Source organism: Podarcis bocagei (assembly GCF_964188305.1).
Source record: "Podarcis bocagei genome assembly, chromosome: 4".
Classification (NCBI taxonomy): domain Eukaryota; kingdom Metazoa; phylum Chordata; class Lepidosauria; order Squamata; family Lacertidae; genus Podarcis; species Podarcis bocagei.
The window spans coordinates 43,591,045-43,604,697 of NC_138128.1; the positions used below are offsets into that span (position 1 = coordinate 43,591,045).

General features: G+C 42.5%; 1 protein-coding gene across 2 annotated transcripts in view; it reads left to right on the forward strand.

Annotated features, from left to right (window-relative positions):
- ENTPD1 (ectonucleoside triphosphate diphosphohydrolase 1) overlaps positions 1 to 13,653 on the forward strand; it is a 39,981-nt gene that overhangs the window by 13,718 nt on the left and 12,610 nt on the right. The window contains exons 1-2 of one of the 2 annotated variants that reach the window (XM_081191117.1): positions 9,012 to 9,200; positions 9,899 to 10,023. In XM_081191117.1, the coding sequence (XP_081047243.1) occupies positions 9,940 to 10,023 (84 nt within the window). In that variant the 5' untranslated portion in view covers positions 9,012 to 9,200; positions 9,899 to 9,939. Of the gene's footprint in view, positions 1 to 9,011; positions 9,201 to 9,898; positions 10,024 to 13,653 lie in introns of those variants that run through there. The other variant, XM_081191116.1, reaches the window with a different exon arrangement.

The window sequence follows — 13,653 nt, forward strand, 5'->3', positions numbered from 1 at the left end:
CAAAACACCATCACTGCACCTGCTACTTGTGGACAACAAATGGGTCTCTGTGTAAGAGCTCATTCACAAAAAAAGGAAAATCCATTTCATTTGGCAACCTTTTCTCAAGATCTTCTCCTCCCCACACACACTTGAGCTGCTGTGATGTGGGGCTTCCTTCCACACTTGTATAAGGACTTTCATCTGGTGCCCTACAATAGGCTCTTGTCCTTGGTTCCCCACCCCCTACCACTTCTTGTTTAAAAATACTTCAGAACTTTTTGTTCATGATTGTTTGGAGTGGAAATATGAGCAATATGGAGCACAGAGCAGGATATTCATGCTGAACAACATCCACTGACCTCTTAAGTTTCTAGGAAGTCCCACTATGGAAGCTGACCTCTTGGAGATCAATCTAGGCTTTAAAGAGCAAAGTCCACGGAGAAGAAAGGCGGACTGGGGTGCGGCTGGTTTCATTTCAGCCTGAGGGTTTGGAGCTTGACTTGGGGCTGCTGGGCTGGGTTCTTCCCGTTACAAGCCATTAAAGTCCAAATTCTTAAACTGAAAATCTATTTTTTTTGATGGACAGGCTGCCTGAGAGATTGCCTGGACTATACCACGCACATGGAAAATGGATCATCTGAATAATTTGTCATGATGAGGACAAATCATGTTTTTGCTTGCTGTTTCTTGAGCCACATTAGGAAGGTTTGTGATAGTAGGCAAAAACACTCCTTGGACTTCTTCTTTAAAAAATCAGTAGCCTTTTGCATTTACTTTTTTCCATTTGCACACCTGTGCAGGGGTTAAAAAAGGTGAAATTGACAAGTGCATTGAAAGGCATTGTGTCTCAATAGCCATAACTGACCATGGCTGCCAAGTGAGCATTTTATTGCAATGCAGTGTATTCATTATTGTGCTATTCACTTCAAACACATTATCACAGAGGCTATCCAGAGTTTTTCACCATTTGTTAGGCAACTTGTTTTTTAAAAGCAGGGGTTTTAACAAAGCAGACTACAAGGAGAAAAGTGGAGTTAGGAACCAGAGAAGAGCAGGTAGCGGTATTCTAGGCAAGTGGAAACCATGGTGTGTACTAGAGCTTTTGCCAAGGGACCAGAGAGGAAGGATATTATGTGTATATTCGACAAAATTGCACATAAAATGTGTACGTACAGGAGAAATTCACACACCAAAAAAAGCTGATGAATTGTCATGACTTTTTAGAAAATTGCGAATTGATGTGGAAATGTGGAAAACTGAACTTAAGACTGGAAAAATGAGAAACTGAGAGAAATCATAAATGACATTTGCTGGACTAGTTGGGTCTTTGACCAGTAAGATTCTTCTTACACCAAGAAGAGATTCTTGGGGGATCCTAACATTAAGAAGGAAAGTAGGGGAAGAACTTCCATTTATGGAAACATTATTTTATGTACACATAATTTCTTTTCCTCTTCCAGGTTCTTACTTAGGACTATTTGCTCAGGCTTTCCATGCCCAAGAGAGACAAGTAACAGTACAGAACTGCTGGCTCTGAACCCTTGCTTCAAAACATAAAAACATGGAAAATGAATTAACTTGAGAGTGAGATAAATGATTGTTGGATTGTGTAGCCTCTGCAAGAGTGTGTAGAACTGCATAGGCGGCTTTGCCCTTAGATATTGCTAGATCCAATAGGTTTCCAGACAACTCTGGCGGCATTTTGGAGGAGTTGGCAACTCTCCTCTTGGAATACCCAAACGACTCAGGTGGTTGACATGGTTGCCCCTGAAAGCTCTCTCCTATTGGTTCAGGGCAGCTCCCTGGTTCTCCAGGAATCTGCTAGAAATGAAACTGTTTTAACAATGACTACAGGGCTGATGGCAAAACACCCAAAACAAAACTGACCAAACACTACTTGAGAGTCCATTTGAAAGCCTGTTTCATGATAGGCAGCAATTAAATATTAGCTTTTCCACCAGCTTTGCATCTGTACAATGCTACCCAGCACAACTATTTCAGATTGCTCAGCTTTTTGCTGTCAAGAACCATACAAACACACAGTAGCCCACAACAAGCCTTAATTGCACTACAGACAAAGTTGCTCACATCCTCTCAAAGCTTTGTACTGGCGATCCCCTTGGCCTCTGCAAGAGTGGATCTACACACAGGAAAAAACACACGGTATAAATAAGTCAGAAATTACCGTTCCCCCCCCCCATATATAACATGCCCCCGTGTATAAGACGTCCCCTATTTTTTGGGACTCTAAATTAAGGAAATGGGGGAAGATTGGCCAGAGTTCTTAAGCTTTTTTGGGGGGGTGCCGACAATCGCTCACCTGCCTGACCACCCCTGCCATTCGCACAACTCGACAAAGCCACCAATCTGCCCATTAGCCGCCAACAACCGCCAATCACATGCATACTTGCTGCAGCAGCAGGCATTGCTGCAGCAAACAATCACCCGCCCAAGCGCTGCTTAAAATCTCCTGCTCACGGCTAACACCAATAACATGTCCCCCTATGCACTATCCGTGTATAGGACGACCCCCAATTTTTAACACTTCTTTATAATAAATAAACCTCGTCTTATTCATGGGAAAATATGGGAAATTGTTATAACAATAGAAAATAAACACTATGCAAAAATCTATGCCATACATAGCCCAAGTAGATCACTGTGAATATGTTTTGTCTGTGGTTGCCCTTGAGTGCGATTCAAGCCAAAGGACATGTTAAGCTATTCATGCTGCTGCTTCTTTTAAGTGTGCTTATGCTGGTCTCTTTTACTTTGAAGCAAAAGCAACCAAGGGTGAGGGGCAAACTGGGGCAGGGATCAGTGTCCTGTGTTGGTTCTTGCTGAAAATTGCCCTTCCCCAGTTGCTATTGGCTCTCTGCAAAGCGCTATTTACTTTATGCTCTGTAAATTTGTCTAATCCTTTTTTAAAAAGATGCTATCACCACATCTTGCATCAGTGAATTCCATTGCTAAAAGGTTTCTATATCAAAACAGTAGAAGTATTGGTGGGATTCTGCAGGCTTCAAAGTTGACAAGGGTTCTGCCACCTCCATTGTCAAAGTCAGTTGTGCTCCGTTATCTTTTCCCATGTGACATGCCAGCCACAAGACATATGTCAAATGCATCTGGCTGTCAACACCATCTAAGAAACACTGAGGCTAACCATTTCATTTTCCTGAATGGGCCACTCACAACAGAACCAGGGGGATGGAGAATGTCATTGATTAAGCCCATGTTATGAAAATTGGGAGGTCCCTGGCAGTGGTGCAGTTATGTAAATAAATAATCTTTCTAGGAGGGGGTTCTTAAGATGGCATTTGGGTATTACTATCCTTTCCTCAAAATGTGGGAAGCCTGTTGCATCTGGGGGCCCTTTTGCTGATTCTGCTGTGTGGGGTCCAGGGCCTATGCCTCAAGTCCTGCCCTGATGTTATCGCTGCTGCCAGGGTTGTTGCCTGCTGCCATTGCTCCAGCTTTGTGTCTGCAGGACTTGGGGGGATGCAGCTGGGAGCTGCTGTCTGCACTGTTGGAGTAAGGACCGAGTCTGTGGGACCGTCTCCAGATGGAAGGAATGCGCTTGGTGCTGATGTGGTGAATGGGGGGATTGTCAGGCCGAGCTGGCTGGGTCACAGGGAATTCCTGTCTGTAACCTTCCCCGACGACATTTTGCCAGAAATAAACCATCGATTTGCTGCCAACACAAACAGAAAAGCTGGGATTCCACGCTGAGCACAAAGCCCCTGTGTGCTCACTTCCGGGCGGTGTGATCCTCTGTGGGAAAGGGGACTGGGATGCAGTATGTCTGTGTGTGGGGTCGTATCTTAGCTGTTCCTTCACTATAGAAACGGGTGCAGCCTCATAGCTTGGAATTGCAGCCTGCCCGTCATATTCTGCTTACGCACCATACATTTCAAGCTCAAAACCTCCCTCAAAGCACCCTGGGAACTTTAGTAAATTACAGCGCCCAAGGAGCCTTTGCAGGAAGCTGTGTGCTGCAAATGTATGGAATGCACAAGGCAAGAAGGATGAGCAAGGGTGTTCTGTTTAACACCAACCTCAGCTTTTTGTCACCTGCACTTGGTCTCCAAATGTTCAAAACCCTTCAGTTTCTCAAGGTTTTCTGTCAGGAGAAGAAGCTGATGTTTTATTCATTTTACTCCTGAGAATTTCAGGCTACAATCTGTTTCCCACCTGAAGGGAAGAGGAAAATGAAGGTCAATGGTTTCCGTGGAGCCCTGAGCACAAGCTTGTGCCATAGCATCAGAAACAGAGAAGGTGATGCATGAATAATAATTTGTTGTTGTTTAGTCGCTTAGTTGTGTCCGACCCCATGGACCAGAGCACGCCAGGCACTCCTGTCTTCCACTGCCTCCCGCAGTTTGGTCAAACTCATGCTGGTAGCTTTGACAACACTGTCCAACCATCTCGTCCTCTGTTGTCCCCTTCTCCTTGTGCCCTCCATCTTTCCCAGCACCAGGGCCTTTTCCAGGGAGTCTTCTCTTCTCATGAGGTGGCCAAAGTATTGGAGCCTCAGCTTCACGATCTGTCCTTCCAGGGAGCACTCAGGGTTGATTTCCTTCAGAATGGATAGGTTTGATCTTCTTGCAGTCCATGGGACTCTCAAGAGTCTCCTCCAGCACCATAGAATCATAGAATCATAGAGTTGGACCTGACTGGGTTTCCCCAGCCACTCTGGGTGGCTTCCAACAGATATAAGAACACATAAGATCTACTGTCAGGGGCAATATGCCTTTGAACATCAGCTGCTGGTAATCACAATTTAGGAGAGCATTCAGGTCCTGCTTGCCGGCTTTCCATAGGCACCTGACTGACCACTGTGAGAATGGAGCGCTGGACTAGGTGGGTCTGATCCTACAAGGAACATCTTATGCAGTGTTCTTAAGCTCTGCATTGAGAGCATAGCTCCAAGTACTTGCATATCACAAAGTGGGGTTCAGAAGAGAATGTAAGTGAGAAAACATGCATGCAAATACTTTATCTCAGGAACAATGGCTTCAATACAGTTTTTCAGCTGAAAAACTACTGGTGAAATAATACTGAATCGAGAACACTTAAAACCCTGTGCCTTCTTTACAGATTGGTATAGCTTAATTTTCTATGCAGATGGAAAGCATGTAGGCAGGAGACCTTGTTTCCTTTTATGGAATGATAGCTAGAGGTTCCCTGCTTGCTGCGTTTCTTTGTGAGATATCTGCACGTTCTTATTTGGTGTGATTGTAATGAGATCTCTCTGCTGATACTGTTTGTAAAAGGAACAAAATGAGCTGTAAGTCTGCCTTCGGTTCTGTTCATGTTACTGTTTGTTAAATGAAAATGAATATATATATATATATATTTAATAACTCTTGAGAGTGTGTTGAAATGTGATCTGATCGTAAAAGGGATTGTTGTGCTTCTGTTATATTTTCGTATTCATCCAGGTGCTTATCTTCGAATCATCAGAGCAAACGTAAGCACTAACTTAATTTGAACAAAAGCGGAAGGCTGCTCACCAAATTACTTTCGTGGTGGACCTACCACTTTATTTCTAATGTTGTGTGTCCTGTATGTTCCTGTAATGTTTTATACTACAAATGTTCCAGGGATTTATTATCCCACTTTTGTCATGTTATAGAGCAAGCCCCTCCAGACAGCAATAATATTGTAATACTGGGGAAGCATAGCAGAAAAACTAACACAGGAGAACGTTGTGTGGATGGGCCAGTATAAACCCTTCACTAATGCACTATAATTGCACCAGTGATGTGTTTCAGAATACACACAGACACACACAAACCCCACACACGTTTGGAAGGGCCCTGACACTCTGCTCAGTTAATTTGGTGAATCTCGGATTCCAGCCAGCTGGACGCAGCCAGACAGGGAGTGCTGATGTGCAACTGCGGCACTTAAGCCACTTCCTCCTTCTCCTCCACCCCACAGGCCCAATGCCCAGTTTCCTCCTATTCTGTTGGACAGCCAAAGAGGTGGCTTTCCGCCACCCTGGGATTTCCCTTTGCTCTGGAGTCCTCTGATTTAATCATCCCGTTTCCCAGCCTTTCGAGGCATCGTTACCATGCTAATTGCCATCCCCGGCCAGCACCACGCAGCTCCAAGGACAAGAATAGATTCCACCCCTGTTCTCAGTGGGGTGTGTGTGTCAAAGGGGTGGGTGGGAAGGAAGACACTGGGAAGCATTGTACTCTCCTTCAAAGGGTTTAAATTTAGTTGCCTTATTTGTTGCTACAAATCACCTCAGCCAGGTGCCTTAAATGCTGCCTGCTTGGCAAAATGCTGCACTGTGAACCTTGATTTCCAAAATGAGAGATGCTTAGCTTGAGCTGACCTGGAAGTCCTGCCCTTTGTGTCGGACATGTGGGGGTTAGTGAATGGTTATAAAGGCACCTCAGAGGTCCTCAAGTCCAACTCTCTTTCAGCGCAGGAAAGAGGCCCTTCAACCGTTCCCAGAGGCTCTCTCTTCTTTTATTACTTAACACATGCTGAATCTTGACTTTGTAATATTGCTGGGTCTAAGTTGTGGCTAATATAAAACCCAGGTACTCCAAACCAACAGAGGTGGCTCTGATACCTTTAGGATAAGAAATGAGAACTTATTTCAGTATTCCCTCTCTCAGCCTGGTAACATATGCATGTTATTTTTGATCTTTTTCTCAATGGACTTCTGCTTCTGTATGATAATCTTGAAGCCTATGTATGTATGTATGTATGTATTTATGTATGTATGTATTCATTCATTCATTCATTCCCCACCCATCTGGCTGGGTTTCCCCAGCCACTCTGGGCAGCTTCCAACAAAAATACATTAAAATGTCACACATTAAAAACTTCCCTGAACAGGGCTGCCTTCAGATGTCTTCTGAATGTCAGGTAGTTGTTTATCTCTTTGACATCTGATGGGAGGGCGTTCCACAGGGCAGGTGCCACTACCGAGAAGGTCTTTTGCCTAGTTCCCTGTAGCTTTGCTTCTCACAATGAGGGAACCACCAGAAGGCTCTCGCCATTGCTTTGCATAGTGAGGCATTCCAGGTGCAGCACTAACCAGGATTAGCTTGCAATCCTATATCACAGCCTTCTTCAACCTGCTGCCCTCCAGATGCCCTCCAGTCCCAAATATTTGGAGGCCAGTTGGTTGCAGAAGGCTGTTATATACATCTGCAGTCAGCTCCATTGAACTCAATAGAACTTTGGTCTGTGTAGACAGATGTAGATTTGCACTAAGAGTTTCCTTTGGATGAAAGGGCATCCTGATCAAATTTGCAGATGACACCAAACTGGGAGGGGTGGCTAACACCCCAGAGGACAGGATCACACTTCAAAACGACCTTGACAGATTAGAGAACTGGGCAAAAACAAACAAAATGAATTTTAACAGGGAGAAATGTAAAGTATTGCACTTGGGCAAAAAAAATGAGAGGCACAAATACAAGATGGGTGACACCTGGCTTGAGAGCAGTACATGTGAAAAGGATCTAGGAGTCTTGGTTGACCACAAACTTGACATGAGCCAACAGTGTGACGCGGCAGCTAAAAAAGCCAATGCAATTCTGGGCTGCATCAATAGGAGTATAGCATCTAGATCAAGGGAAGTAATAGTGCCACTGTATTCTGCTCTGGTCAGACCACACCTGGAGTACTGTGTCCAGTTCTGGGCACCACAATTCAAGAAGGACACTGACAAACTGGAACGTGTCCAGAGGAGGGCAACCAAAATGGTCAAAGGCCTGGAAACGATGCCTTATGAGGAACGGCTAAGGGAGCTGGGCATGTTTAGCCTGGAGAAGAGGAGGTTAAGGGGTGATATGATAGCCATGTTCAAATATATAAAAGGATGTCACATAGAGGAGGGAGAAAGGTTGTTTTCTGCTGCTCCAGAGAAGCGGACACGGAGCAATGGATGCAAACTACAAGAAAGAAGATTCCACCTAAACATTAGGAAGAACTTCCTGACAGTAAGAGCTGTTCGACAGTGGAATTTGCTGCCAAGGAGTGTGGTGGGGTCTCCAACTTTGGAGGTCTTTAAGCAGAGGCTTGACAACCATATGTCAGGAGTGCTCTGATGGTGTTTCCTGCTTGGCAGGGGGTTGGACTCGATGGCCCTTTTGGTCTATTCCAACTCTATGATTCTATGATTCTATGATTCTATGAAAGAACACTGGGGGAAATGGTGGCATACAGTACTTGCTTCATTTACAAAAATACATGCATGGTATAAGCAAGCAGGAGGCACTCCTATGAGGTGGGAGCTCCTTCCATGGTTATTCATCTTCAGGAAGGCATATCACCGCTCTTCCTTTCTCTTTGCCTTCATGTTCAATAGATTAGCTCCAAATGAGCACTAAAGAGTAGGAGCAGCAGGAGAAGAGGAAGTGTGGAAAAGCCCACCGTAATCAGACAGCAAACTCATAACCAAAGCTTTTTAAAGCCAACTAACACCACCTTCCTCTTTTGTTGATGGTTTCTATTTTCAACTTTTATTTCCTCTTTGCCAGCTAGCAAAACAATATGCTTGGTATCTAAGGTTGCAACAGCATGCTCTAACAGCCAGTATTTTGCAACAGGGTTAAAATAAATTATACTTATTACATATACCACACACCAGTTGTTCTACTTCAGGGGTAGCCATATTGTGCCCTTCAGATGTTATGGACTACAGCATACGTTGGTCATGCTGGCTGAGGATTATGGGAGTTGTAGTCCAAAACGTGGAGGGTGCTGCATTGTCTACTCCTGTTCTATTGCATTAAAGCTCTAACTCTGCCATTGTGTACAATAGGACAACTGCACTGACTCCAGACTTGCTGGCATGAGAAGGAGGAAAGGAGAATCATTCTTCCCATCTTTAGGCTTGTGCTTAAAGGAAGATTCTAAGAAGTCTGAAGTATACTTATTAACAAATAAAGTGTTAAGTTAATAAAGCATAACCATTTAACTTATTATGGATTTTCAAAAACCCATGACTTGACGGTGCTGCATTCACTGAATGTGCTTCAGTCCCTGAAAGACATTCTGGCAGAATCTGCCTCCATTTCAAATTGTTGGCAGCAGTGTAATCAGACTGGAGAGCCCAGAACTGATTTGTTGTGGAATTTTAGAACTCCAGGAATAGCCTCTGCAGAAACGCAGAGACCAAAAATAAAAGCAGAGCCGGGGAGGCTTGTGCAGCTGGGCAGAGATCTAGCATCTGGACTAGCAGTGGGGTGAGTGGCAGCTGATTCCTGGCAAGCTTTGCCGCGCTGTGTTCCAGCGTCAAAGAGGAGTGGGATTGCTTCCTTTTCTGTAGCTGCATCAGATCAGGCAATGACAATCAGCCTTGCGGTATAGCTGGCGAAAGGGTGGGGAAAGAGCAGGAAATTGTGGCTAAAATTATCAAGGGGATGGAACAATTTCTTCATGAATAAATATTACAATGTGCAGGGGTTCTTTAGTTTAGAAGAAAATGGTGAGCAAGGAGGACCACTGAAAGAGGTGCATAAAAGGGTTGTGGGAAAAGTCAGTAGAGATAAGTTTTTCTCCAGCTCTCAAGAATACTGAAACCCAAGGTCATCCAGTGTAGCAGAATGGTGGGGGATTCAGGAAAGACAAAAGAAAATGCTTCTTCATATATCACCTACTTAGGCTTCAGAATCCTCTCTCGCAAGACGTGGTGGCGGCCACTAAATTAGACGTGCTGTAAAAGAGGATTAGATTCATAGATCCCCAGTTGCAGTGGGGACCATGAATGGGAACGGACTGCGGTGCTCATTCTCCGCTTGCTTGTTGGCTTCCTGCAGGCACCTGGTGCCACTGTAGGAAAGCAGGTTGCTGAACCCGATGGGCCTTTGACTGTCCTGATCCAAGAGAGGCCTTCTTATGCTGTGTGGTTTGTAATGCCGTCTTCACTTTGCTGCGATTGCAGGTGCCAAGCTGTGCAAGCGTTTCCATCCAAAATATGCTGCCATGGGATTTCTTTTAATAGTGGCTATAATTGCTTTAATCACTGTGGCTGTCACGCAGAACAGTTCTGCCACCAAGAACCGAAAGGTAAGTCACAGGAGAGCCTCCTGCGGAAGCACTGTGAACGGTTTAGGCCAGTGATTCCCTGCACTAGTGCAGCATGGGAAGGGCTAATGCGAAAAACGAAGCATGTTGGATGCATTTACCGCTCCACATGCATGCTGGAACAGAAATAATCTCTCCCTTTCTCCGCCAGTTTGCCGGTAGTGGCAACATTTTGAGGGAGGGAGCAAGGATGCACTAGGGTTCTCATGCTATCCATTCTGCAGCTACAGAGCAATCCCAGAAGGTTACGTATTCTCCATCACCTGTGTCCTGATTTCCTAGGCAAAGAGGAGGGTGGGTTACCTGGAAGCAACTTTGAATAATATAACCTGCATTTGCAAGAAGGATACCTGGTCCATTCTTCTTCTTTTTTTTCCAAATATTTTTTATTAAAGGTTTTTCCTTATAATCTCCAAACATTCAATCTGCACATCACATAGTTCACTTATTGGACCTCCCACAATTCCCCTAGTAATCTTCCGTGATTATTTCTCTACCTACGCATTTCTTAATTATTATATCACCTTTAAATAAATTTGCTATCTACATTTTCTTTCTTGCAATATTTCTGATTTGTTTCACAAAGCTTCTTTAAAACACACTAGCGTTGTATGATCCTCACATAGAATTTCCAAATACTCCCTAAATTTTCCCCAGTCCTCCAAAAACTTATGGTCTTTTTGATATCTGATCTTTCCCGTTAATTTGTCCAGTTCCGCATAATCCGTTAACTTTGCTCTCCATTCCTCCAAAGTTGGTGTCTCTTCTTGTTTCCATCTTTGAGCCAGCAGAATTCTCGCTGCCGTTATTGCATATTGGAAAAGTTTTTTGTCCCTCTTATTTATTGCATTTCTAGTTATTCCCAGCAAAAAAGACTCTGGTCTCTTTACAAAGTTATACTTCAATATTTTCTTTAACTCACTATATATTATTTCCCAAAACCCCTTTACCTTTTTGCATTCCCACCACATGTGCATAAATGTGCCCTCCTTCTCTTTGCACTTCCAACATTTATTACAAGTTTTGTACATTCTTGCAAGCCTCACCGGTGTCATATACCATCTGTATACCATCTTCATAGTGTTTTCTTTCAACGTGATACATGCCGTGAAGTTCAGATTTTCAACCCATATTTTTTGCCATTCCTCTAACTCTATACTATACCCCAGATCCCTTGCCCAGTGAATCATCACCTCTTTCACCTCTTCATCCATCGTTTGCCATTCCAGTAAAATTTTGTACATTTTAGATATTATCTTGTAATCATTATTAATAATTTCTATTTGAAATTTTGAGTCTTTTTCATTATATCTTCGATCTTTTATCTCCTTTTTAAACATATCACTTATCTGAAGATGTTGCCACCAAACATTGACGTGTTCTTTTACTTGCTCATATGGTTTTATTCTCCATTTATCGCCTTCTTTCATGACCAAATCCCCATACGTTGCCCAATTACTCTCCATATTGATTTTCTTAATTGCCATGGCCTCTACTGGAGAGAGCCAATGTGGGACCCCCCTTTCTAATATATTTTTATATCTATCCCATACTTCAATTAGCGATTTCCGGAAAATATGATTTCCAAATGATTTGTGGCCCTTTTTTTTCTCTTCCCATAAATACACGTGCCACCCGAATCTATTATCAAATCCTTCTAAGTCCAATAGTTTTGTGTCTTTCAGTTTTATCCATTCTTTCACCCAGCAAAGACATGATGCCTCGTAATACAACCTCAAGTCTGGCAGGGCAAATCCTCCTCTTTCCTTTACATCCGTCAACAATTTATATTTAATTCTTGGTTTTTTGCCCTGCCAGATGTATCTTGATATCAATCTTTGCCATTCCTTAAAGATCTTCACTCCTCTTAATACTGGGATCATCTGAAATAAGAATATCATTTTTGGCAACACGTTCATTTTGATCATTGCTATTCTGCCCCAGAAGGATAGTTTTAACCTTCCCCAACTCTCCAAGTCTTTCTTGATTCCATGCCATACCGGTACATAATTGTTTTGAAATAGGTCGATATTTTTGGTTGTTATCCAAATACCCAAGTATTTAACCTTTTTAACAATTTCGATACCTGTTTGTTGTTGTAACCTCTCCCGCATTGTTGGATCCATATTTTTTGTTAAGATCTTTGTCTTTCCCCTATTTAACGTAAACCCAGCCACCTCACCAAATTTTTCAATTTCCTCTATCACCTCAGTTGCATTATCTATCGGGTCCTCCACCATTATAACCAAATCGTCCGCAAAGGCTCTGACTTTGTATTCATTACGGCCTAACCTCACCCCCCTTATCTTTTTATTTTCTCTAATTGAATTCAGGAGAATCTCCAGAACCATGATGAACAGCAATGGCGAGAGTGGGCATCCCTGTCTAGTGCCTTTTGATATTTTAATTTCTTCTGTTATCACATTGTTTACTAACAGTTTTGCCCTTTGTTCCGTATATATTGCCCTTATTCCATTAAAGAGCTCGTTCCCCATCTCCATGTATTCCATATTTTTTAACATAAAGTCCCATGATATATTGTCGAACGCCTTTTCGGCATCAACAAACATTAGCATTGCTCTTCTCTCATTACTAGCTGTCAGGTACTCCAAGATATTTATTATATTTCTGACATTATCTCTCATCTGTCTTCGTGGGAGAAAACCTGTTTGATCTTCATGAATAATTCCTTGCAAAACCTTTTTCAGTCTCTTTGCTATTATTCCTGAAAAAATTTTATAATCGGTATTTAGCAAAGAAATTGGTCTATAATTCTTTACTTGTGTTAAATCCACACCTTCTTTTGGAATGAAAGTTATATACGCTTCCTTCCAAGTCTCTGGGATCTCCCTCTCCTTTAAAATATTATTCATTGTTTCTTTCAACGGTGTTATCAAAGTTAATTTCAATTCTTTGTAGTACCTTGCTGTAAAGCCGTCCGGTCCTGGGGCCTTCCCATTTTTCAGCTCTGATATAACCACCTTAATTTCCTCTTCATCTATCGGGGCGTTCAGCCTATCTCTTGTTTCTATTGGAATCTTTTGCACCTTTTTCTCTTTTAGATATCTCTCTATTTTCCTAATATTATTCTTTTCTTTCTTCCTATACAATTGACTGTAAAAGTCCAAAAATCCTTTCCTAATACCTTTAGGGCTAGTTATCTCCTCATCCTTCACTCTAATTTTATTTATTATACTTTGTTCTTTCCTTTTCTTAGTCTGCCAAGCCAACCATTTTCCTGATTTATTTGCAAATTCAAAATCCTTTTGTCTTAATCTTTTAATGTTCCATTCCACCTCCTTGTTTATTATCATAGCAAACTGAGTTTGCAAGGCCTTGATACTTTGTCTAACTTTCATATTGTTCGGATTTTCAATTAATTTTTGCTCATATTCCATAATTTGTTTTAAGATTTCTTTCTTTCCTTTCTCTCTATTCTTCCTTTTAATTGAATTTTGTTGTATATAAAGTCCACGCATCACTGCCTTGCTTGCATCCCAAACTATGCTCATTTTTGTACCTTTGTTACAGTTATCCATAAAGTATTCCTTCATTTTCTTCTGTGCCTGTTGTACAAATTTATGATCATCAAAAAGGCTATCATTCATCCTC